At 45.5% G+C, this 23,341-nt stretch overlaps 1 protein-coding gene across 1 annotated transcript in view; it reads right to left on the bottom strand.

Annotated features, from left to right (window-relative positions):
* Positions 1-23,341, bottom strand: part of NID1 (nidogen 1) — an 83,202-nt gene that overhangs the window by 42,172 nt on the left and 17,689 nt on the right. The window contains exons 2-6 of the mRNA XM_042908467.1: positions 12,306-12,605; positions 10,020-10,246; positions 7,162-7,544; positions 4,187-4,336; positions 1,820-2,071 (exon numbers count right to left, since the gene is read on the bottom strand). Coding sequence (XP_042764401.1) covers positions 1,820-2,071; positions 4,187-4,336; positions 7,162-7,544; positions 10,020-10,246; positions 12,306-12,605 — 1,312 coding nt within the window. The remainder of the gene's footprint in view (positions 1-1,819; positions 2,072-4,186; positions 4,337-7,161; positions 7,545-10,019; positions 10,247-12,305; positions 12,606-23,341) is intronic.

Here is a 23,341-nt window from a genome sequence, read left to right as displayed (position 1 = left end):
CTCTCCCTCCCCCATTCTCTCTCTTTCTCTCTCTCTCTCTCTCTCACACACACACATACACACTCTCTCTCTCTAAATAAACAAACATTTAAAAAAATTTTTTTAAAAAGTGCTTTGCCAAACGTCAAGCGTTCCCAGATGCCAGTTACAATGATGATTATCGTAACAGCTAAATGGTGGTCAGGAAGGGGGAGTGGCTTAGGGCAAACCCTGGCCACTACCGGAAACCACCTGAGGAGCACTTATTACAGGTGTTGGCTCAGGAAACCTCCTTGGTCTGTGCAGGGCAGTAGCCCCAGACAGGCAACAAAAATACCTGCCCCCTCTTCCGGCTTCTTCCCTTTTCCACATTTGCACACTCCCATTACAGCAGGGGTGCTGGCAAACAATGACCCCAGGGCTAACTCTGGCAGGCAGCCCTTGGGCCAAGAACACTCCTTACATTTTTAAATGTCTTTTTTTTAAAAAAGTCAAAAGAACGATGGGACGCCTGAGTGGCTCAGTTGGTTAAGCGTCCAACGTAGGCTCAGGTCATGATCTTCCAGTTCGTGGGTTCGAGCCCCTCATCGGGCTCTGTGCCGACAGCTCAGAGCCTGGAGTCTGCCTCAAATTCTATGTCTCCCTCGCTCTCTGCCCCTCCCCCACCCATATCAGTCTCTCTCTCTCAAAAATAAATAAGCATTAAAAAAAAATTCAAAATATCACCATTTTAATTAACCCCCCATATAAAGCAACACCAGCATGAAACGCTGTGCAGGGAAGGAGTAGCGTCTGCGGGTCTGACTGCAAAGCTCAACTCTGTCTGCCAAGGAAAGAGCATGTCTGCGTGAGAACATGAACGAGGTTATAATACTCAGGATATATATGCCTGAGGAGCAGAGAGAAGAAATATTAGGCCAAACATTAGATATCTTATGGGTAGGTCCACCCTTTTCCAAATATATATCCTCTCCTTTCTGAAAATGGCCACATTTCAGCATGTATTTACGCTCCATCACTTTTGGAGGGTTACCCTTGTAAAGCCCAGAGACCCTGCTTTTGGGGTGTTTCCACAACAAAGCCACGGCTGAGGCTCCAGCGAGGGGAGGCAGTGGTGGAGAAAACGGAGGCAGTGGCTAGGTACCTGTGACCCAGAACAACAGGCTTCAGGTCCCGGAAGTGGCCGGAGAAGAAGAACAGAGTCTCCTGCACCCAAGCTGTTCCAGAAAAGGGCCTCTAGCACGCACAGGGCTGCTGGCCTCAGCAGAGACCACGACTACTCTACAGAAACCTTCCTCCCAACCATATGCCCCTGTGTCCAATAAAGACTGAACTTTCCCTGGCACAGCCTCTAAGAAGCTTCAAGGAAAGTCAGGTTTTCTAAGACGCAGGAGGATTATGTTTATCGGGCTTAATTTACCAGCTAGAAATGACAGGTTCCTTTTCTCCAAGCAAATACTGAAGAAACGTCAACTATCAGTTCAGATTGGTTGGGAATCTGGAGGCAGGCTTGATAACCAGAATGAGGGAAACTGTGAGCCCCACACTTTGGGGTGTGAGGATGTATAAAATGACATCACTTGCTCTGCTGGAGACTTCGAAATCCCGCCCCACATGAAATCACTCCCTGATCACAATGCAATTCTAGATAGCTTTAGTTAGTACACAGTAATGAAAAAATTGATGATTTTGCCTCAAAATCTTATTTCTGGAGCCACAAAATGTTCATCAGTAAGTTTTTGCAGACAGGAAGTTCCCTTTGCATTCACCCCCCAGCCCTCCCCCAGGGCCCCAGGCACCATCGTGCAGTCCATTAATTTCAACGTCTGAGATGAATTACCTGTGATGCTGAATCCATTCTTGAATCCATCTTGTTCCACCGCAAACATCCATCCAATGATGCCTCCAACAGGGGCCAGAGGAAGCAGAGAATAGCCGACGGTCTCGGGAATGGTGCTGATGGCTGTGTACGAGCGCCCGTGGTTCATCACCACATAAGAGTGGAGGTCGGTGTTCTCGAAGACAATGGGCACCGGGCTGTTCCCCACCAAAATCCTTCCTTTCACCTTGCCGTTAACTCGCTGCGGGGAACCTGAGCAAGAAACAAAGAAGCCAGCCTTTTAACAAAGAGTAACATGCCTGATAGGACCTGTACCTATAAAGCAAGTTAGATATTCCAACATCTTGGGGCGCCTGGGTGGCTCAGTCAGTTGAGCGTCTGACTCTTGATTTCGGCTCAGGTCATGATCTCACAGTTTGTGAGTTCGAGCCCCATGTCAGGCTCTGTGCTGACAGCACGGGTCCTGCTTGGGATTCTCTCCCTCCATCTCTCTCTCTCTGTTCCTCGGCTTGCTTTCTCTCTCTCTTCCAATCTCAAAATAAATAAACATTTTAAAAAGAAAGAATTAAATTCTATCAGTTATTGACGGCACATATCTTGTTTCTCTTCCTAGAGTACTAGGGACAGGACTTTCCTACCCAGCTCCTTCATTGGTCTCTGCAGAGTTTTCTGCACATATTTAAGTTCTTAATGAAGTCTGTTGAGTCACACTAGACAGAGGGGCTTGTACCTGACCGTCATCGCCCATGTTCAGAAGACCTTTCGCTATGTTCGGGATGCCCAAAGGTCACTGACAAGCCAAAGCATACACACACAATAACTACGCACACAAATTGTGTCACTGCACTGGGGAATGCTATTAAGTTGGGACGACTAATATGAAAAAAATGCATCCCCTAAACAATTACAGAAACAGGCAGGAAAGCCAAGTTAAGGAAACCAAACAAATTTTTTCCACCAAACCTTGAGCCAGAAAAATGTTTCCAAAGTAGCAAGAATCCAATAAATATTTAAACCACAGAACTATTATGGGGCGTGTATAGAATATCAAAATATGTAGCTGAACAGTTTGTTATATCTGAGCTTGCAAAACAAGCACAAACTGCTCAGCATTTCCAGCTCCGATATTTGGCATAGAAAGAGCTAAGGAGGCTGCTCTTTAAGAAAAAGTTTTCAGTGTCGATTCTAGAAGCTTGTCTCGGGGTGAGGGAAGTATAAAAGCCAAGCCTAAAACAAAGAAGCGAAGGCACACCATACCTGGGGGGTGGGGGTGGGATTTACATTTACAGAAGTTCAAAACATCCCCCTAAATTAACATGAAAAGTACACGTAATTTTCTTTCATTGCTTCAGATAGTATTTAACAAAACTCACTTTATCTCATTGTGACCCAGAAAAAAAAGAAATGTTTTTAGCAAATTAACTGATTTTACCACAGCTATGGCTGGGGATGCGAAAAACAGAAACCATTTCTGCAACTGAGTTTTATTTAGTCAAATTTGCAAAGCAGTTGGGGTTCCCGGTGAAACACAAGGAAAATGGCCGGTGACAAGTGAGGTGACTTGGTGTCTGAAGGGGACAAATGTTCAGTATGGTAGGGTTTTTGCTGGTTTTAATTTTATGGCCCTAACCTCCTGGACGCCTCACTGTCTGACCCCCTAGACCTTCACCGAGAAGATTCTTCTCACCTGAGAACATCAAGACTGGCTGGTCCTGTTGGGTGCAGAGCTCAGAGCTGATGTCCGCCCACAGCTGAATCCATTTTGGAGTCAGCCCCCGCCATGGGTCTGGAGCCCGGAATTAATTGGTGTGCCCCTTATGCTCTGCCATCATCGTGCTGTGATTTTAGAGGCATGGGGGAAGGACAACCCAAGGGGAAGGGTGACTGGACTAGACTTTTCCCCACTACAAACTCTGGTCTACAGCCGCCCACGTTGGCCCAGCTGGGGCTTAACAACCATTAGGCCAGTCAGGTCTTCGAGCAGCACCACACGGGAGGTTGGAAAGAAAGTGAGGGAAACGAGAGGCATTAACGATGCCAGGTCCAGGCCGCATTCTTTCAAAACTTCAGCCTTTGTCCAACACTAGGGGCCGTTGTGAAGATGGGCTCATTTCAAAGATGGAGGAAAAAACAGCGCAGGAAAGAAAGAGACCTCACCGTGCTAGAAAAACGGGCATTCCCCGAGAAATACCCTTTAGGAGAGGATGACAAAGAATGGGAACGAGATCTTAAATATGATTGCCCTACTAAAAAGACTACTCACCTTTAGAGATCTGGGTAAAAGCCAACCTTTCAAAACAAGCACCAAAACAGAAACTCCACTCCCTCCTTCCTCCCGCACAAATCGAACACACAAAAGCCGAGTACCTTCTGCGACACACTGTCGGCCGTTCCCAGTGTAGCCAGCAACGCAGCTGCAGCAGAAGCCCGTGGCGAAGTCCCTGCATTCCGCGTGCACAGAGCACTGGTGTCTGTTGTTGGCACACGTCTGGCGGGAATCCGTGTTGTAGCTGAATACTGTTTAGGGAAAACACGGCACACCGGTTAGCGTGTGCATGGCGGTGGACCAGGCTGGGTTAATGACACTGTGCGCCCCCAAGCCCTTCCCGTCTGCTGGGGGGATTCCAGGACAGTGCTCACACCTGTAGCTTCTTACGTAGTATGGTGGCTGTAGTATGCAAACCACCAAGGCAAATGGGTCTAAACGGGGCTTGAGACATCGCAAGGGTGAATTATTATAAAATGCTATAATCCTACGCACTGGGTCATGCAATCAATATTATCACTGTATCGATATTAGGCTACTACCACCAAATACAATCTTAATATGGGATCCAGGTAATGTAGCCACATGGGCTTGACATTTTAGGGCAGATCGTACATTTTTTTAAAAATTTTTATTTATATTTGAGGGAGAGACAAGAGCGTGAGTGGGGAGAGGCAGAGAGAAACTGAGACAGAATCCGAAGCAGGCTCCAGGTTCTGAGCTGTCAGCACAGAGCCCAATGCGGGGCTCGAACCCATGAGCTGTGAGATCATGACCTGAGCTGAAGTCCAACGCTTAACCAACTGAGCCACTCAGATGCCCCTGAGACCGTAAATTTTTTTAAGTTTATTTATTCATTTTCGAGAGAGACAGAGGGTGAGTGGGGAAGGGGCAGAGAGAGAGAGAGAGAGAGAGAGAGAGAGAGAGAGAATCCCAACCAAGTCCTGCACTGTCAGTTAGGAGCCTGATGTGGGGCTTGAACTCACAACACTCGAGATGATGACCTGATCTGAAACCAAGAGTCAGATGATGAACCGACTGAGCCACTCAGGTGCCCCTAAATTTTTTTTTTTTTACTGTTATTTATTGTGGTAAAAGAAAATTACACATATAGACCTATCTCATAAAATGTGTCATTTTAATGACCTAAAATATTTTAAAACTTTGTTGCCTCTTTCTTCTCCCCAGGGGAAAACTCAGAAGCCCTTATACTCAAAAGCTGATTCGAAGTAATTCTTTAGTCATCCTTGGTCTAAAGGCCTTTGACCCAAGAAACAAAAAGAATTTCTATTTCCAATTCCTACTTCCCAGGTTCATTTTATTAGAACTATGAACTAGCTCATTAAATTTAATAATCCAGAGCAAATTAATTTGCAATGAACTTCAAAAGCACAAGAGGGATGGACTTTCAGAGGGGATAATGATCCAATTTATAAGTGACTGTTACGAGGGAAGATTAAAGTTTAACCTCAGGTGGATTTGATTAGTCTACACCCTCCGAAGGGAATTTCCAGTGTGTATAAGGGTGGCGTTTGGAGCTGGGAACCTTCGGGCCCTGAGCTGAACACACAAGACGAGACTAATTACTTCAGCTCTAGCTGTGGGCCCAGCTCCCAGTGGGTCCCTTATGGCCTGTGTATCTGTGGGTGACTTTTCAAAGAACACCGGGAATGTACTGCTGGCTACAGGAGACTGACCTTTCTAATAAAAACAGTGGGATTGGAGGGGCAGGAAACATCTGTTCTAGACACATTTGGGGTTCAAGTCTAGGCTTTTACCAGTACCAAGCAATAAACCACCATAAGTTGTTGGTGCTAGGTATGATGAAAGCTTCACAAATGTTATGTCAGAGACACCTAGACAGGGAAAAGCAGAATAAGATTCCAGACTAAACGCCTACAAGTAAATACACCCCACATGTCTGGGGGGATCAGTCTGGAACAAGTTCTACGAGTAAACACACCCTACATGTCTCAGGGAAATCAGTCTGGAACCAGCTGTAAGCACAGAGTGCCATATGCTAGCTGTTAGCATCACCCCAAGAAATCCAGGGTGCAGCGTGTATAGGGGAGCCCTGAGACATGAGCCCATGTCCTCATCATGCCAGTAAGGGGTAATTTCCCCATTTCTGTGCCTAAAAGGTAAGTACTCTTCCCCTGCCGACCAGATCTTGTCCATGCTTTGGGATATTCGAAAAGAACAAACACGTATAAGGACTTGGATGAAACAAACCAGAAGGAGAAATAAAACAGAGTGAATCATGTGCAACGGAGTAGATTTTCCTGGGGACCTTAAAACTTCGTAGTAGAAGCAGGAAAGAGTCGCAGTAAACAACATTTAAAGGCTTGGGCCATCTCATTTATATGAATGTTAATGGATTATGCGTCAGCCTGAAGAGCGAAACATAATAAATACAGTTTAATTTGAACATCTTTTATATGACAAATCAAAGCACGCTGGAGCCCAAATGGTTTTCCCTCAGAATGCAGCAAAAATCTGATAGAATGTGGTTGACTAGAAGAGACTGTATTTTAAAACTATCTTTAAAAGAGGGCTCTGTTTGTGTTGCATTTTTAAATCTTCACAAACCAACTCTGAAGCTGACAGGACCGGGGAGGAAAAATAATCAACCATTCTCCTTCCAAAACCAAGAGGAAATAAACGTCAAAGATAAACTGCGTAAATAGCCAAAGAAACTTCGAAAATGTTTTTTCAGGTGGGTGAATACATTTCTGATCCCAGAAGTCACCAATAAGAAAATCAGACTTGCAAAATAATTCCAAAGCACTTTTCTCTTTAAAACGACAGAAAGGAGTAAGAGGAAACTTGAAAGAGCACCCGCTCAGCAGTCCCCCGTAACCTCAGCCCTAATCCCAAAAGATGGCTTGGAGTCTTTGAAGCCATCAGGCCCATCCACCGAAGCTCTACGGCTGAGAACGGGGTCTGCCTCTACTTCCCCAGCTCACGTCCTCACAAACCACCATGTGAGACACACGACTGACATCCCCCCAGCAGGACTCCTGTCTGGAAGCCCAAGTGTCCAGGAACATACCAGCTGCAACCTCAAAGGCCTTACCCACTCCTGTTTCCTCAACTTCATCCACGTCTATGACCTGTGGGTGCTGCTGGTGAAACCTCTCCCCCGGCAGCTGGAAAGATCTGGTCCTCTCCGTAGGAGGTCCGGGAGGTCCAGGGGGCCTCTCGGTGGGCAGGCGGCGGGGGGAGAGGACCCAGGGCACGCTGTGCATGCTGGGGTCTCCGCTTCTCGGAGCCTCATAGGGGAAGGATGTCGTGCCCACGTCCTCTAGGCCCAGATGTGTCACCGAGTCGTAATCTTCATCATCATATTCTGCTCCGTCATCCAGTCCGAGGCTCACGTCGGAGGGCACTACACCGCTGGCCGTGGCCGGGCTCCCGATCTCAAACACCCAGACGCCCTGCTGCCCGGAGTTACTGCTCCTAGAGGGGAAGGATGGGCTTCTTAAAAACAGGCCAGCAACCACAAACCGCCCCCACTAACCAAGCAGAAGGAGCCCTGGGGGTCTGGCATCAGCCTGAAACCTCTGGCTCTGCCACGGTGCTCCTAAAATCCTTGTAATCTCTGGAGTGATGAGATGGGCTTTTCTCTGCCAATGAACGAGTGGTGGCTGCAACCCTGGGGAGCTTCAGGATGGGGGCGGGACAGTAGAAAGACCAGGGCAAGGTTGGAAGGTTGGAACTTTCAGCCCCACGCCCTGACTTCCAGAGAGGGGAGGGGGTTGGAGACTGGGTTAATCATCAAGGCCGATGAGTTTATCCATCATGCTTATGTTAAAAAAAAAAAACCCTAAACGATGAGGTTGGGAGAGCTTTTGCGTTGGTGGGTGGTGTGCCCAGGGGTAGCATGGAGGGTTCAAGCCTCCTCTCCCTCCCACACCTTGCCCTATTCATTTCTTCTATCCGGGCTGTTTCCGACTTGTATCCTTTAAAATAAACTGGTGGGGCGCCTGGGTGCCTCAGTCGGTTATGTGTCCAACTCGGTTTCGGCTCATGTCGTGATCTCAACAGTTTGTGAGTTCAAACCCTGCATTGGGCTCTGCTCTGACAGTGCGGAGCCTGCTTGGGATTCTCTCTCTCTCTCTCTCTCTCTCTCTCTCTCTCTCTCCCACCCCTCTCTCTGCCCCTACCACACTCTCACTCCCTCTCTCTCTTGAAATAAATAAACGTTAAAAAAGAACATAAAATGAACTGGTGATAGTAAGAAAAGTGCTTCTCTGAGTCTGAGCCATTCTAGCAAATTATCCAACCTGAGCGGGGTGGGGGTGGGGGTGGGGTCAAAGAAACCCCCAATTTATAGAGCTGGTTGATCAGAAGTACAAGTGGCAACCTGGAAAGTGTGGCTGGCATCTGCAGTGGGGCCGGTCTTGCGGGACTGAGCCCTTAACCAGTGGGGTCCGTGCTCACCCTGGGCTGTTAGTGTCAGAACTGAACTGAATTGTAGGACACCAAGTGGATGTCCAGAGAGTTAGAGTATTGCTTGGTATGGGGCTGGGGGGGGGGGGGGGGGGGGGGGGGGGGGGAAATCCCACCTATTTGGTGTCAGAGGTGTTGTGAGTGAAAACAGTACAGACTTGGATGATCAGAAATCCCAAGCCTATCAGCCATGGAATCTTGGACAGGCCTCAGTTTACCTTTTTATGTTCCAAAGGTACAGTGAGATGCAAATGAGATTCAGAATCTAAAGGCCTTTTATAATTAAAAAACACAGCAGAATAACCCTAATCTCTCCTCTTGGCACCATGTTTACTGTTCTTATGTGTCTGTGATCGGAAGTGCTCCTATCAGAAACTACGCAAAATGACCAGCTTCTGCAGCGGAAGGAGGGGACAGACGTTCCTCGGTGGGGAACACTGAGCAAGATGCTGGGGTGGGACGGGGGATGAGGATCCAGAAAGCCCTGCAGAAATAAGATGTGTATTCAATCTGTCTGCCAGGGACTTCCAGGAAAGGCAAGGGTGTACAGGACCTTGCTAGCACCAGCTCATGAGAACCAGTTGTTAAATGTTAGCAATTTTGCAAGCCAGTTATTAAACACAGCCATTGTAAGTAATTAAATTACGTAAACTTATAATTAAATAAATTACATTAAAAAAACAAAGGCAACAAATACTTGAAACTCATCACGTTGATTTATTTTACGATCGCCTCCATGTTCTGGAAGTTATTGAAATCTATTGCATCTGCGTGCTGAGAATGGTTCTCTTCTGAGCCCCATGGTTGAGCAACACGAAATGGGTAGCCGGAAAGCGGCCAATAAAGGAGAATTTACACCATGGAAATAGGCAAGAAGTATAAATGAGGGCTTTCCTCACCCATATAAAGCCAGTTGCTAAGCAGGCCATTAAGTCAAGGGCAGGGGAGTTTTAGAGTCAATTTGACAATATGATGTTGAGGGAGGGTGTTCTTTCTTCATTTTTTAAAGCACACTGGGAGAGGAAAGATTTTAGTTTCAGAAAAAGTAGTCTGAGCTTTCCCCGCTTCCGCCAAATTCTACGAAATAGCCCAAGAGAGCACTATTTCTGTTGTGAGAATTTCTCCTCTAGTCCGTGTGGCGGGAGAAGGTTTTTCTCAGCCCTGGGTTCATAGCAGGAGATAGGGTTTGAATAGCTTTTATTTCTACCTTTATACTTGCAGAAGAGATGGTAGAAAGCATGAGATCTAAAAAATAGGAAACTTGCTCATCCTAAGAGTGTATTACTTTTAGTTCATCAGGAAAAAAACACTACATAATATAAAAAACTACATACAAAGTTTAAATCTGTGGGAACACTTTTAGGTAATGTTCCATAGTGCCCATTATATCATATATCATCCTTAGTAAAATAATAAAATGATCATCTTAATAGTGAAATGATCACGAAGGGGATAATCGACTGAAGAATAAAGAAAGCGTACTTGGCCAAATTGCCAATTGATTCTCTGTCGTTGGCAAATATGTTATAAGCTCCATCGCTCTTCCATATAAATCCTTGTACACCTTGACTGAATGCAACCACAGCGGGAACTTGGGTCTCATCCTTCTTTGAAAATGTCGTGTCGAACTGCAGACCGTCTTCAGGATAAAGGAAAATGGCGTAGGAGCTGGAATCAGAGGAGGCCAGAACAGCCTGGAATGTGTTTCTCTGTGAAGATGAGTTGAGGTTGAGTTACTCAGGAAACTATCGATGGATCTTAAATTGTTCTATTTCCCAGACTACACAGAGAACATCCAGAGATGGCAATGTCCTCACCTTATTCTAAAAGTATTTTTGTAGCAAAAACCAAGTATTCCAGGATGGCTCCACTTAAATATTTCTGAGCCTTTGTCAACATGAAATTTTCCAATTAATGAACGAATACTTTCTGCATGAAGGTTAGCCAAAAATTACAGAGATGGTACCTCCAGACCTAAATCTTATGTAACTTGGCAAATTCTTATCCATAGAATTTGTTTCCATTGCTATGAAACTTATTCAAACATCATGCTCAACAGCATTTAGCATACATCTGTTGAGCCCAAGCAACACACAGTAAGAAGAATCGTGAGCTCTGGAAGAAAACAGATGTGGATCCAAATCCTTGCTTGACTCATCACGGGTTGTGTGACTTTGGGCCTGTTACTTAAATTCTCTAAGCCTGGATTTCTGAATCTGCCAGATGGAGAGAAAACCATCTACTTCGCAGAAACGATAGGAGATCTGTGTGAAATATGAAGGGCCAGGCACAGAGAGATATTCCTTAAATATTGGTTATCTTTCCTATAAATACATGGTCCCTGTGCTTGAAAATTTCTGGTCCAGATGGGAAGACGGACATGTGAAGAAAACATTGCAAAACTAGGGGACAGGGGTGCCTGGCTGGCTGAGTCAGTAGAGCATGTGACTCATGATCTTGGGGTTGGGAGTTCGAACCCCACGTTGGGTGTAGAGATTACTTAAAAATAAACTCTTAAAAAACAACGGGGGGCAGATTCTATAAGGGAGTTGTATCCAAGTGCTATTGCAGCCACAGAAAGAAGTGCCCGATGCTGGGAGGGAGGGAGCAGACAAGGCTGGGCAAGTTGGGAGGCTCAAGTACAAGTTCGACACCAGCCGTGGGAGTCGGGGGAGAGGCTGTCACAAGCAGAGAGGAAAGCAAGTGCAAGATATTGGAGGGGGGGGGGGTGGGGAGCAGGATGATCAGAGAATTGCTAACAATTTGGTGGAAATTGTGCTGCAAAGGGTGTGTGGAGAAGTAAGGGGAGATTAGGCCCAAGAGGCAGGCAAGGGCTCTGCACAAGGGGTTGGGCATTTATCACTCAAGTGACAGGGACAGACACTTCAGAAATGGCAGGTTTTAAGCAGTTTCCAAGGACGGCACTCACACAGATACAAAAAGCAAACTGTGTCACGCAGGCCCACGACAGACTTTCCCCAAGCGTGTTCTGTGGGATGTAACGGGTCTTATTCGGGAGGGGAAAAAAGAATCTGGCCAAAAGGTTTGGGCACTCCTAAATTTTTTTAAAACATTAAGCCAGTTTCGGGGCTCCCGGGTGGTTCAGTCGGTTAAGCACCTGACTCTTGGTTTCTGCTCAGGTCACAATCTCACGGTTGGTGAGAATGAGCCCCACACTAGGCTCTGTGCTTACAGTGCAGAGCCTGCTTGGGATTCTCTCTCTCTCTCTCTCTCTCTCTCTCTCTCTCTCTCTCTCTCTCTCTCTCCCCCCCCTCTCTCTCTCTGCCCCTCCCCTGCTTGCATGCTCGTATGCTCTCTCTCATTCAAAATAAACAAATAAACTTAAAAAGAAAATTACACGGTCTTCTTTATCGTAGGACTTTTCAGAGTGAGTCACCAGGAGAGAGAGAAAGTTTTGCATCTCCAAATTTATTTGCCCAGGGGGGGCTTTTTTCTCAAGGACTCTCGTGCAGGACTGGGTGTTCTATGGTACACACTTTGGGAACCACCAACCTGGAACCTCCTGTGTTTAAAGGGAGTGGTTAGGGACCTTTCAAGGTTCTCTCTCCTCTGTAATACTGTAAACATTAAATAATGGCGGAGTGAAATTATTTTTCTAAGGAGAAACAGAGGCGTGTCCTGAACAGTGACTTCAGATCTAGAGACGGCTTCTCGACTCACTCAAGTATTTTCCCTCCTTCGAGGAAGACTGAAGTGTACAAAGCTAACCTGTGGAGTATTTGCACTTGTACCTGGGTGAGCGCTTACCTTGCCTTCCTGGGCGGGGTCCTTGCTGGGCCCTTGGTAAGGGGCCACGGATTCCCAAGTGACAACCACCGCGCTACTGGGCTGGAAAGAGATTTCTGGGAACCCTCTCTGGACACACTCCGCTGCCAGCCGAGTGACAGAGGGGGATAAGTCTTCCCGGTAATAAACCTTCCCAAAGCCATCTGTCGTGTCCAAGTCCGCCAGGAAAGGTGCAACTACTCCGAAGGTCGGTGGGAAGAGCCCAGGGGAGGATTCTTTGGCCGGGGGTTCACTCATGGCAATAATGCCATTTGTGGTGACCTGTACAAAACCAAGCATAGTTACGAGGCATGTGGAAAAAAAAACGTCTTCCTCAGGGACTCTGAACTGCCACTCACGGAACACTGCCACAGCCACCCCCCCATCCGTCAAATACAACGGAACTGGAGAAGGGCAGGGTCCCGAACTGTAAGACTCGGGACTGCCCTCCTCAGCAGGATGACCCAGTGGAAGGTTCCAGGGCCGAGAATCACAGGACCTGACTCTGGCATAGACCAGTCACCCAACCTCGGACACGTGTCTTGAACTTCAAATCTTGGGCTTTCCATGCATGCGTGCTTTGCCTCTTGCAAAGCACCCCTCACACATAAGCCATTGTGAAAGCCTTCATCACGTTCCCCAACAAACTGAGTAGTCGTTACATGCCAGGATTGTGTCAGGTGCTGTGGGTAGTACCCAGGCTCTGCCTTCAAGGATCCCATGATCCAGAAGGATATGGGGAAGGATTGACACAAACAGATGACAATACAATAAGTAACGAGTCAATTTGGGGGCACCTGGCTGGCTCAGTCAGTGGAACATGGGACTCTTGATCTCAGGGTCGTGCATTCAAGCCCCACTTTGGGTGTCGAGCTTACTTAAAAAAAGGTAATAATAAATAAATAAAATAAATTGGAAGCGTATCTCTTAAAAAAAAAAAAAAAAAGAAGAAGTACACGTCGGGGCGCCTGGGTGGCACAGTCGGTTGAGCGTCTGACCGTGGTTTCAGCTCAGGTCATGATCTCACAGTTGGTGAGTTCGAGCCCCGCATCGGGCTGTGTGCTGATGGCACAGAGCTTGCTTGGGATTCTGTCTCTCCTTCTCTCTGCTCCTCCCCTGCTTGTGCTGGCTTTCTCTCCAAGTAAATAAATAAACTTAAAAAAAAAAAAAAAGTACATTTAAATGGGACATTATGGTATCATTAATGATTATGTCTGGTTTAATCTGTCAAAATAATAGATAACACTGACTGTTTATCATGTTCCAGGCATCTTTTTTTTTTTTTTTAAGTTTATTTATTTATTAAGAGAGAGACAGAGAAGCATGAGCGGGGCAGGGGCCGAAAGCGAGGGAGACAGAGAATCCCAAGCAGTCTCCTCACTGTCAGTGCAGAGCCCGACGCAGGGCTCGATCTCACGAGATGTGAGATCATGACCTGAGCTGAAAACAGCAGTCAGATGCTTAACCAACTGAGCCACCCAGGTGCCCCCATGTTCCAGACATCTTATTAACATTTAATCCTTAGAAGAACCCCATAAGACTAGATACTGTTATTTTCCATGTTTTTCTGGTGGAGAAAATGAGGTAAGTTAAATCAATTTGTCCAAAGGTACCAAGTGTCAGCACTGGGATTCGAACCCAGGGAGCCAGACTCCAAAGTTGGCCCTCTTTAATCACTGTGTACAGCCCCCTTGAAATCAGTTTTAACGCCCTACAAAAAGAGCTCAGTGTTCTCATCCGGCTAACCCCCACACTCCTTGGGGAAAAAAGGGAGGGGGACAAAGAGCCCCTTGATGGAAGGCACTTGGTGGTGGGAGTGCTTGGGTCTTCTGCAAAGCCATGCTAAGAATGAGGCTTTGACCCCCTTGCTCTTTCTTGTTAGTGCACAATCCCTATGATGACACAGAACATCGCTCCGGTTGCTCGTTTTACTCCAAGAATTTGTGAATAAGAATGCCCTAGGGGCGCCTGGGTGGCTCAGTCGGTTAAGGGTCCAACCCTTGATTTTGGTTCAGGTCATGATCTGGCAGTTCGTAGTCTGAGTTCTGCATCGGGCTCTGTGCTGACAGTGGAGAGCCTGCTTGGGATTCTCTGCCTCCCTTTCTCTGCCCCTTTCCCGCTTATGCGTGTGTGTGTGTGTGTGTGTGTGTGTGTGTGTGTGTGCGCGCGCGCGCTCTCTCTCTCTCTCTCTCAAAAATAAGTCAACTTTTAAAAAACTGCCCTAATCAAATGGGAGAGATTTTGCAAATGGCACCTTAGTGTGCTCTTTAAGAGGCTGTGGATCAGAAGAACATGAATGCAAACAAGGCACTCTTTATTGTTAAGGAGTCGATTAGAGAAGGCTTCCGGCGGGAGGGAGGTTGGGTTTTCCAAGTCACTTATTTCCCCCCACCCCTTCCCTCCTTCAGCCTTCTCCTCCACTCGCTACAGACCTCACTACTAGAGAAGGGGGCGGGGTAGACACTTAAGAGAACTAAAGACCAAACCCTGCAACAGGCCGAGAACTGGGTGAAAAGGTTCAAAGGGGTGGAGCAGATCTGGGCTCCAGGAAGAGAAAGCCACAAGAGTTCTGGGAGTTCCGCGTGGACTTTGCAAAGCCCTCCCTTTACACCCGTCTTCACGGGCTGTTAACTGTTTAGAGGACACAATTTCCAGCACCATCTGGCACAGTGATGATTTTCCAGAGCGTGCTGCTGGGAGGCTGCGGAGAAGGGAGTCGGGGAAGGAGCGCTGCCAGCTCATTTCTCACCCTCTCGTCCCGCCAGCCCATCCACACATCTCCCCGCACGGACATCCCAGCGGGACTTGTGTGTGGGGGCGTGGGAAACAGCTCACTCTCCCAAAGCCTCCAGAAGCTGGCAGTTACCAGCCGCTAGTGGGAAGCGATCACACGGAGGCCACATGCACACAACTTAGTTTTAAAAAGCTGTTTTCCGGTGGCATTTAAGTCAGTCCCACAATTTTGAAAACATTCCCGGTGTCTTTTCTTATTTAGAATCTGGGCACGGGGCTGTTTCTATTATCACAAGGACTGCTTTGGGAATCGAGTGTTTAGACAAGTATCGAGAACACTGCAAATGCTTTGGACACAGACCACATAACCCTCATTAGGATCTGTCCTGCACAATTACTTTTCAGCCATTTTTTAATGGTACATGTGGCTCAGTTGCTGGTGATAACGAAGAAAGATGACAACAGAGTATAAACGTCGTATACAGAACATCCAGAAGTATCGTCTGACTCTTAGCTTTACACTTCTTCCGGGGGGCGCCTGGGTGGCTCAGTCAGTGAAGCATCTGACTTGTCCTTTCCACTCAGGTCATGATCTCACGGTTTGTGAGTTCGAGCCCCGCAGGCAGCTCTGTGCTGACAGTGTGCTGCCTGCTTGGGATTCTCTCTCTCTCCCTCTCTCTCTCTCTCACTATAAATAAATAAACTTAACAGAAATATGCTTTAAAAAGAAAAAACTCCCCAGTAAATGTTTCTTTGTTTGTTTGAGACATACCAATTAATGGCTGACTTGAACAATAATATTCTCTTACATTTGGATGCCAGTCTCACTGTACAAACCTCTCAAGGGTGTGATGCTCCCATTGTCTGGTTCCTTTTCTCCTTCTTAAAGTCAAGCAAGCAACAGAAGCACAGGGGACACAAAGGGAAGGGCCTAGAAGGTTCTTAAGAGGCCAGGAGGACGGACGTGGGCACTAAAACCTCCAAAGGGAACAGAGTGGGAACTACTCAGAGATCCATGCCATTTGCCGCATTGCTTAAGCCAGGAAACTGGAGAGTCGCCCATGATTCTTTTCCCTTTCCCCGGCCATGTCCCATGTGTCCCACCTCCAAGGTCCCTGGCATGCTCTCCAACCCTGCCACCAGCAGCACTGTCTCCCCAGCCCCATACAGTCACATAACTGGCTCACTCCCGTCCTCCAGAGCTCAGGGAGGTACAGCCTCTAAGAGAGGTAGCCAGCATAGTCTCCTCCTCTTCTTTCCTCTCTTCCCTCACTCCCTGGCCCCCCATTTCTGTCCCCACTTCCTGTTTGTGTCCTTCCAAGTGCAGAACACGCTGTGTAATGACCTTATTTACTCATGTGCTAGCTCTGGCTGCTTTCCCCGCGAGGCAGTGTGTCCCCTCGAAAGCCGGGACAGGGTCCACCTTGGTCACTACTGTAGCTGCAAAGCTTCGACAATGCCTGGTATGTGTTAGCCCCGTCCCTTCCTGACTTCCTCTAGAAAATAGGGTGAGGAGATTCATACAGAATAAGGCCTGAATACCAAGGTTGTTCTAGAAATAGTGCCCGAAGGTGCATGAGTTCCGTTTGTGAACGCATGAAGGATCACGGCATGATGTGTTAACGGAGGTCCTTCCCACTGGTCATTGGTCCATCACACCAATGATTAAAACAAGGAGTCTGGGGGCACCTGGGTGGCTTGGTCGGTTAAGTGTCCAACTTCGGCTAAGGTCATGATCTCACAGTCTACGGGTTTGAGCCCCGCCTCGGGCTCTGGGCTGACAGCTCGGAGCCTGGAGCCTGCTTCGGATTCTGTGTCTCCCTCTCTCTCTGCCCCTCCCCCACTCACGCTCTGTCTCTCTCTGTCTCAAAAATAAACATTTTTAAAAATTTTCACTTTTAAAAATAAAAAAATAAAAATGAAAAAATAAAACAGAGTCTGTTGGGATGCCTTGGGTGGTTCAGTCGGCTAAGCGTCCAGCTTTTGATTTTGGCTCAGGTCATGCTCTCAGGGTTCGTGGGTTCGAGCCCTATGTCAGGCTCTGCACTGACAGTGTGGAGCCTGCTTGGGATTCTCTCTCTCTCCCTCTCTCTCTACCCTTCCCCCCACCTCAAAATAAATAAATAAGCTTAAAAAAAAAAAACGAGAAGGAGTGAGGTTTAAAAAAAGAAGAGTCTGCATAAATCTAAACTGGTAACAAGTCTCCAGATCTAACCACCAGTTTATAGGAAATACAGGGCCCAGAAGAACATGTTCAATGATACTGTAGGGACATGATCAGCAAAATCCAAAGTATGGGACACTGTGAAGGGCAAATACCCAGTTTCTTTAATAAATACATTTCAAGAAAAAAGGCTGTGAGGGGAACCTGTAGATTTAAGAAGTCCTAAGAAACGTATCTGCCAGATCTGGGTCCAGTGTCGGACTGATCCAATCTAAGCTGGCCTGGGTCCAGCATGAGGCCTCGGGGGAATAAAATTTTGTTTTAAGGAGGAACAAACAGGTTGACCTTACCAAAGATAATCTTGAAATACAGTGGCCCACAGTGGAGAACTTTTAACCTAGATAAGCTTATCCATTTATGAGGTATCCTACAGAAAAAGGGGTCTCAGCCAAGCACTCACCATAAAAGGTAGAGGGAAAATTATTTTTCCTGCCCTATGGTTTCTGGTGACCAGGATATGACCTGCTGGGACACCCCACTCCCTCCAGAGCCTACAGATGGGATCCTGGGAAAACTAGCAAAAGCCAGCAAATGGTGAGAATTCTCGCCAAAGTCAGCTGTCCCAGATCTCTATCTGTAGCGCCTGGTTGAGAGAGGAAGGTAAAATTTCATGCTGTCCCTTCCTTTCCAAATTCAGATTGGCAGGCAAAAAGACATTTGTAACAATAAGGTCTTTGAATTGTGACTCTCGAGAATTTACTTTTGGGTACCCATTGGTTGTTGATCCTTTCTCTCCCGGGGACAGCTACTGCCTTCTTATTTATCTTGCTTTGTGTCAGGTTGGGGGCCCCCCAAATTTGGCCAGAGATGTGCGTTGCACTCCATTTGCGGCTAGGGTCCTATCAACCATTGCCAGCTCTCAGGAGAACTAAGTCTTTCATTCTTTCCGTTATGTTCGGGGGAGGCTGGTGGTTATCTTGGGCAGGCAGTATCCTCCGCACCCTCTTTGGGGATGCCTCTTGTATTCAAGGGATTGTTCAATACTGCCAGGAATATTTACCGTTTGTGCCTGTTGAAACCTGACAAGATATTTGAAAGGATCTTGTTAAGTAGCTCTATGGTCAGAAGTGGGCCAGCCTGGAAGCCGGTCTTCAGAGATGAGAGGTGAACACTTTTTAGGCCTTCTCACCCGAACTAAAATGAAACCATGTAACCCGGAGGGAAAGAAACACATTCTCAAGTCTTTCCTGGAAGGATTTACTAAAATATTCCAAAGACCAACAGCTCTAAACCTAGAACACAAGAATCTTGTGATTTCCATCTTGGTTGAAGATCTTCTCCCTGATAAAAAGAAGCAAATTGAAGCCAGTGTAGTTAGATGGGCGGTTCAGCCCCTGGATACCTTTAAGACTATAAGCCAGTTTTCAGAATTAAGAGCAACTGTCCCTATCTTACAAATCTTCGCAAAACCAGAAATGCAGCTCTAGAAACAATTCAAAGTCTACCTATCTCGACCATCTCCCAAAACCCCCCTATTCATCTCAGAATGGCTACAGATGTTGTAAAAGATCAGAACTTTGGAATCAGAACCTTCCTGCTTTTCAGAAAATGAAGGAACAATTTAAGTAGTAATTACCCTACCCTTCTGATAATAGACAAATAGACCCTAAAACTCCTAGAAGAAAACTAGCTTTCTCCCAAGGTCCCTTGAAGATGTAAATGTTACCACGTTTCTTTGAAATGTAAATACCCCAAGGAGGTAAGTAAAACAAGGCTCACAGTCACCTGAGACAGAAGGGAAAAAGAGGGGAGGAGGAGGCTTTTAAAAATATAAAGTTAAAAAAGCTCTCTGGGCCCAAATCTAGTCCACAGCCTCCATAAGGTTACTTGCCAAGGACAAATACAAATCTCAAGTCTCTTCCACAAATATTACTAAAAAGCTTCAGCCACCTGCCATCTGAGCAGATAAACTTTCCATCCGCCAGAAAGAAAATTTGGATCCAACTGTTCGTCTATAAACTAGTTAGTTTTGCCTCACGGCAAAGCTTTTAAAATAAAAGCCAGAAGATCTCTGTTGGCATCTGTCTATGTGTTTACGTATGGATATTATAAATGTGTGATTTTTCTTCTACTTCCACATAGTAATGCCACGATGAAGTTGTAAAGGGCTCTCTTTAATTGGCTTAAAGACAAAAACACATTCTATAAATCAAGTATGCTCTCAGAAATATGAAACTAACCCAACGGTTTTGCAAGTGATCTAGGATAATATTTGGTACACAGAAGCTAGTTTAAGTTTGTTGGTTTAATTAAAACAGGCTTGTCTTTAGAGTTTCATTTAGAGTTATCAACATTAAATATAGAATACTTTTATTCCACATAGATTTACTACAAGTCAAATAACTACTGATCTCTCTATTACAGAAATTTGTCAATAAGAAAAAATAACTTCAGATAATGGTTAACCTGTTTCATGTCTTGTGAAATTTTCATGGTTTACCTAAACATAACTGTTCAGAACAAGTGAGTTAAATGCATGCAAGTAAGATAAAAGTTTATAAATGAACTTTTCAACAATAATGATGCTTTACGATATGTCTACATAAAACTAGTTTCCAAAATCTTTTTCGTAACTTGAAACCTTAAAGTTATACTGAGATAAGTTAAATGATGGATATTCACTGAATATCTAGATCGTTTCCAAATAAGATAAAACACTGAAACAGTAATTACTGAACACAGACTTATTTATCATCCTTTGGCTTTCTTTTCTAGAGGAAGTCAAGATTTTTAGGGTGTATTAGTAAACATGTTCTGTGCCACATTGGAAAATTTACGATTAGGAAGAATATACTTCTAGAAATTATAAAATGTATTTATAAATTTGTCAGTCTACAATTGCTTACTTCTTAGTGTTCACCAGGAATTAAGGATTTTAATACTTAAGAATTCTAATTAACATATGTAATTAAAACTACTAGAAATAATAAGAGGTTTTTTTATTTTTAAAAAATTTTTTAAATGTTTATTTTTGAGAGAGAGAGAGAGAGAGCGAGCGCACAAGCAGGGGAGGGGCAGAGAGAGAGGGAGACACAGAATCCAAAACAGGCTCCAGGCTCTAAGCTGTCAGCACAGCAGGGCTCAAAACTCAGGAACCATGAGATTATGACCTGAGCCGAACACTCAGCTCAATCAACTGAGCCACCCAGGGGCCAAGATGCTAAACTTTATTAGGTTATATTGTACAAATGCATATTACTAATATACGTGCTCTAGAAATTGTGTGAAATTGCTAAAAATCTGGTATGTCCTGGTGTAATGTTATCAGTCCCATTTCCAGTTAATGTCTTAAAATGTTGTAGGTCACAGAAACAACCAAATTTTCTATTATAATTACAATTCTGTTATAACAACTCTCATCAGATGTTGAAACATGGTCATTTTATGTTTTTTGTCACTTACAGATGTTTATTTTACTCTGACGCTTTCGCAAAAGTGCCTCATCATCAGAAAGACAGGGGGAAAGGACTCAACAAATACTCGAGAGTACACGTCTCTGGGAACTTGAAGATTATAAAACTGCACTGGGTACGAATTTCCAGAACTCATGGACAAACTGGATTAAAGCAGGACAAGAATTAATACCATGGGACTGAATGAACTAATGAGGATTATTATTATTTTTTTTTAACAAATTAGTCTTTGAGACATTGCTGGTTCCTTAATGTTTTGGTTTTTTTCAGCTTCAAGGAAAGCATTTTTACTTTTTAATTTTGTAAAGTTTGCCTTTGTAAGTATAATTTTTTTTTAATTTTTTTTTCAACTTTTTTTTTTTATTTATTTTTGGGACAGAGAGAGAGACAGAGCATGAACGGGGGAGGGGCAGAGAGAGAGGGAGACACAGAATTGGAAGCAGGCTCCAGGCTCTGAGCCATCAGCCCAGAGCCTGACGCGGGGCTCTAACTCACGGACCGCGAGATCGTGACCTGAGTCGGACGCGACCCGAAGTCAGACGCTTAACCGACTGAGCCACCCAGGCGCCCCGTAAGTATAATTTTTTAATGTTAATTTATTTTTGAGAGATGGGGGGGAGAGAGAGAGAGAGCGCGCGCACATGCGCACGCATGCAAGCGAGGGAGGGGCAGAGGGAGGGAGACAGAGGATCCAAAGCAGCCTCCGCTGACAGCAGGGAGCCCAACATGGGGCTCAGAACTCAGAACTCACAAGCTGTGAGATCATGATCTGAGCGGAAGTTGGATGCTCAACCAACTGGACCATCCAGGTGCCCGTACCTTTGTAAGTATACATTAAATATTTACTTTTTATCCCTACCTGGTTCCTCCAGAATGTGGAAACTTAGTATTGTTATTTTCATATCTATATTGATATTTGCATAAGTTCAGTAAGAATCTGTTCTCTCTTGGACACAACGGGAAACATTGGTTATATGACCAAGGCTTCGACTGGTATGTCAGATTTGAGAATGTGCACAGAATCAGATAGGACCAAACAGCTTTGAGAAACTAAAACTGACTTTGCAGAGCCAAAAACAGCACCTTGGAAAAACCAGCCTGGTGTCTTGCTTATAGGGTTCCTGGCAGCCTAACCAGGTAAGGACAGTCACTTCCCAGCAGCCATAGGAATCTCAGGATATCTTGGGGACCTCTTGAAGAGAGAAATTCACCCAAATCTATAGGGATTTCAGGTGAAGTCTGATGGTGAGTCTTTGGCTTGCTTGGCTTCTTAGTCTGGAGAGGTTTTAAAAGTCCAATCTAAGATTCCTTATGAAAAGTTCCAGCAAAGTGGATTTTTAAAGCCTATACAGTCAATCACTATTCTTGCTGCACTTAACGCAAATAGTCTGGTCAAATGTAATTTTTCTTTTTTTTTTTTTAAACATTTATTTATTTTTGAGACAGAGAGAGACAAAGCATGAGCAGGGGAGGGTCAGAGAGAGAGGGAGACACAGAATCCAAAACAGGCTCCAGGCTCTGAGCTGTCAGCCCAGAGCCCGATGCGGGGCTCAAACTCACGGACCGCGAGATCATGACCTGAGCCGAAGTCGGACGCCCAACCGACTGAGCCACCCAGGCGCCCCCAAATGTAATTTTTCAATTTATTTTACAAACAGATTAGTCTATGATTATCTTTGATAGAAATAAGGGTGATTATTTCAGTAGAAACTGATAACACAACCTTGTGGATATCATAATTTTTTTTTAATTTTTATTTATTTTTGAGAGAAAGAGGGAGAGAACAGGGGAGGGGCAGAGAGAGAGGAAGACCTAGGATCCGAAGCAGGCTCTGTACTGACAGCAGTGAGCTCGATGCAGGGCTCGAACTCACGAACCGTTGAGATCACGACCTGAACCAAAGTTGGACGCTTAACCGACTGAGCCACCCTGGCACCCTGTAACCTTGTGGATATCAGATTCTACTCCCGTTCATTTGTGTTCGAGGTTTTGTGATATACCTCTAATTTGGACCAGATTCTTCAAGGTTCCTCAAATCAATTCTTCGAGTTTCCTCAAATGTCTGGCTACAACTCTCCAGACTGACATTTCCAATTTTCTCCTACCCTTCTCATTTGGAATCACTAAGAACAAAGACTGTCCTTGAACCTCCATGTAAGGGACTATACCAGGTCCTCCTCACTACCCAGAGAGCAGTCAACCTTCAGGGACTTGAACCTCAGGTCCACATCTCCCAAATAAAAAGAGTCCCTCGAGATGCTTGGAACGGCACACCAGCTGGAGTTATAAAATTAACATCGACAAGGGAGGCTCCTCCCCAGAAGCAGACAGCATCTCGAGGTGGACGGCCCCTCCCACGGTCACAGATCAAGATCTTCACCTCCACTATGAAGATTTGATTCCTTTTTCCTTTTCACTACTTGCTTTTTCTCTTTATGAATGCATGCAAGGACGATGCTCCCTAACTGTGGCACCTACCTCTGAATCTACTGCTAAAGCAGTAACTGCCCAACACAAATCCTTCCTCCCCAAAATTGTTCTCGATAATAGGACAGCCCTTGATTATCTTTTAGCTGAGCAAGGAGGTGTGTGTGCTATGGCCAGCATCACTTGCTGCACTTAGCTTAAGAAAGTGACTCCTTCAGGGT

Source organism: Panthera leo, chromosome D2 (assembly GCF_018350215.1).
Source record: "Panthera leo isolate Ple1 chromosome D2, P.leo_Ple1_pat1.1, whole genome shotgun sequence".
Taxonomy (NCBI): Eukaryota; Metazoa; Chordata; class Mammalia; order Carnivora; family Felidae; genus Panthera; species Panthera leo.
Note: the sequence above shows the minus strand (reverse complement) of the source record. Positions and strands in the feature narration are given on the sequence as shown.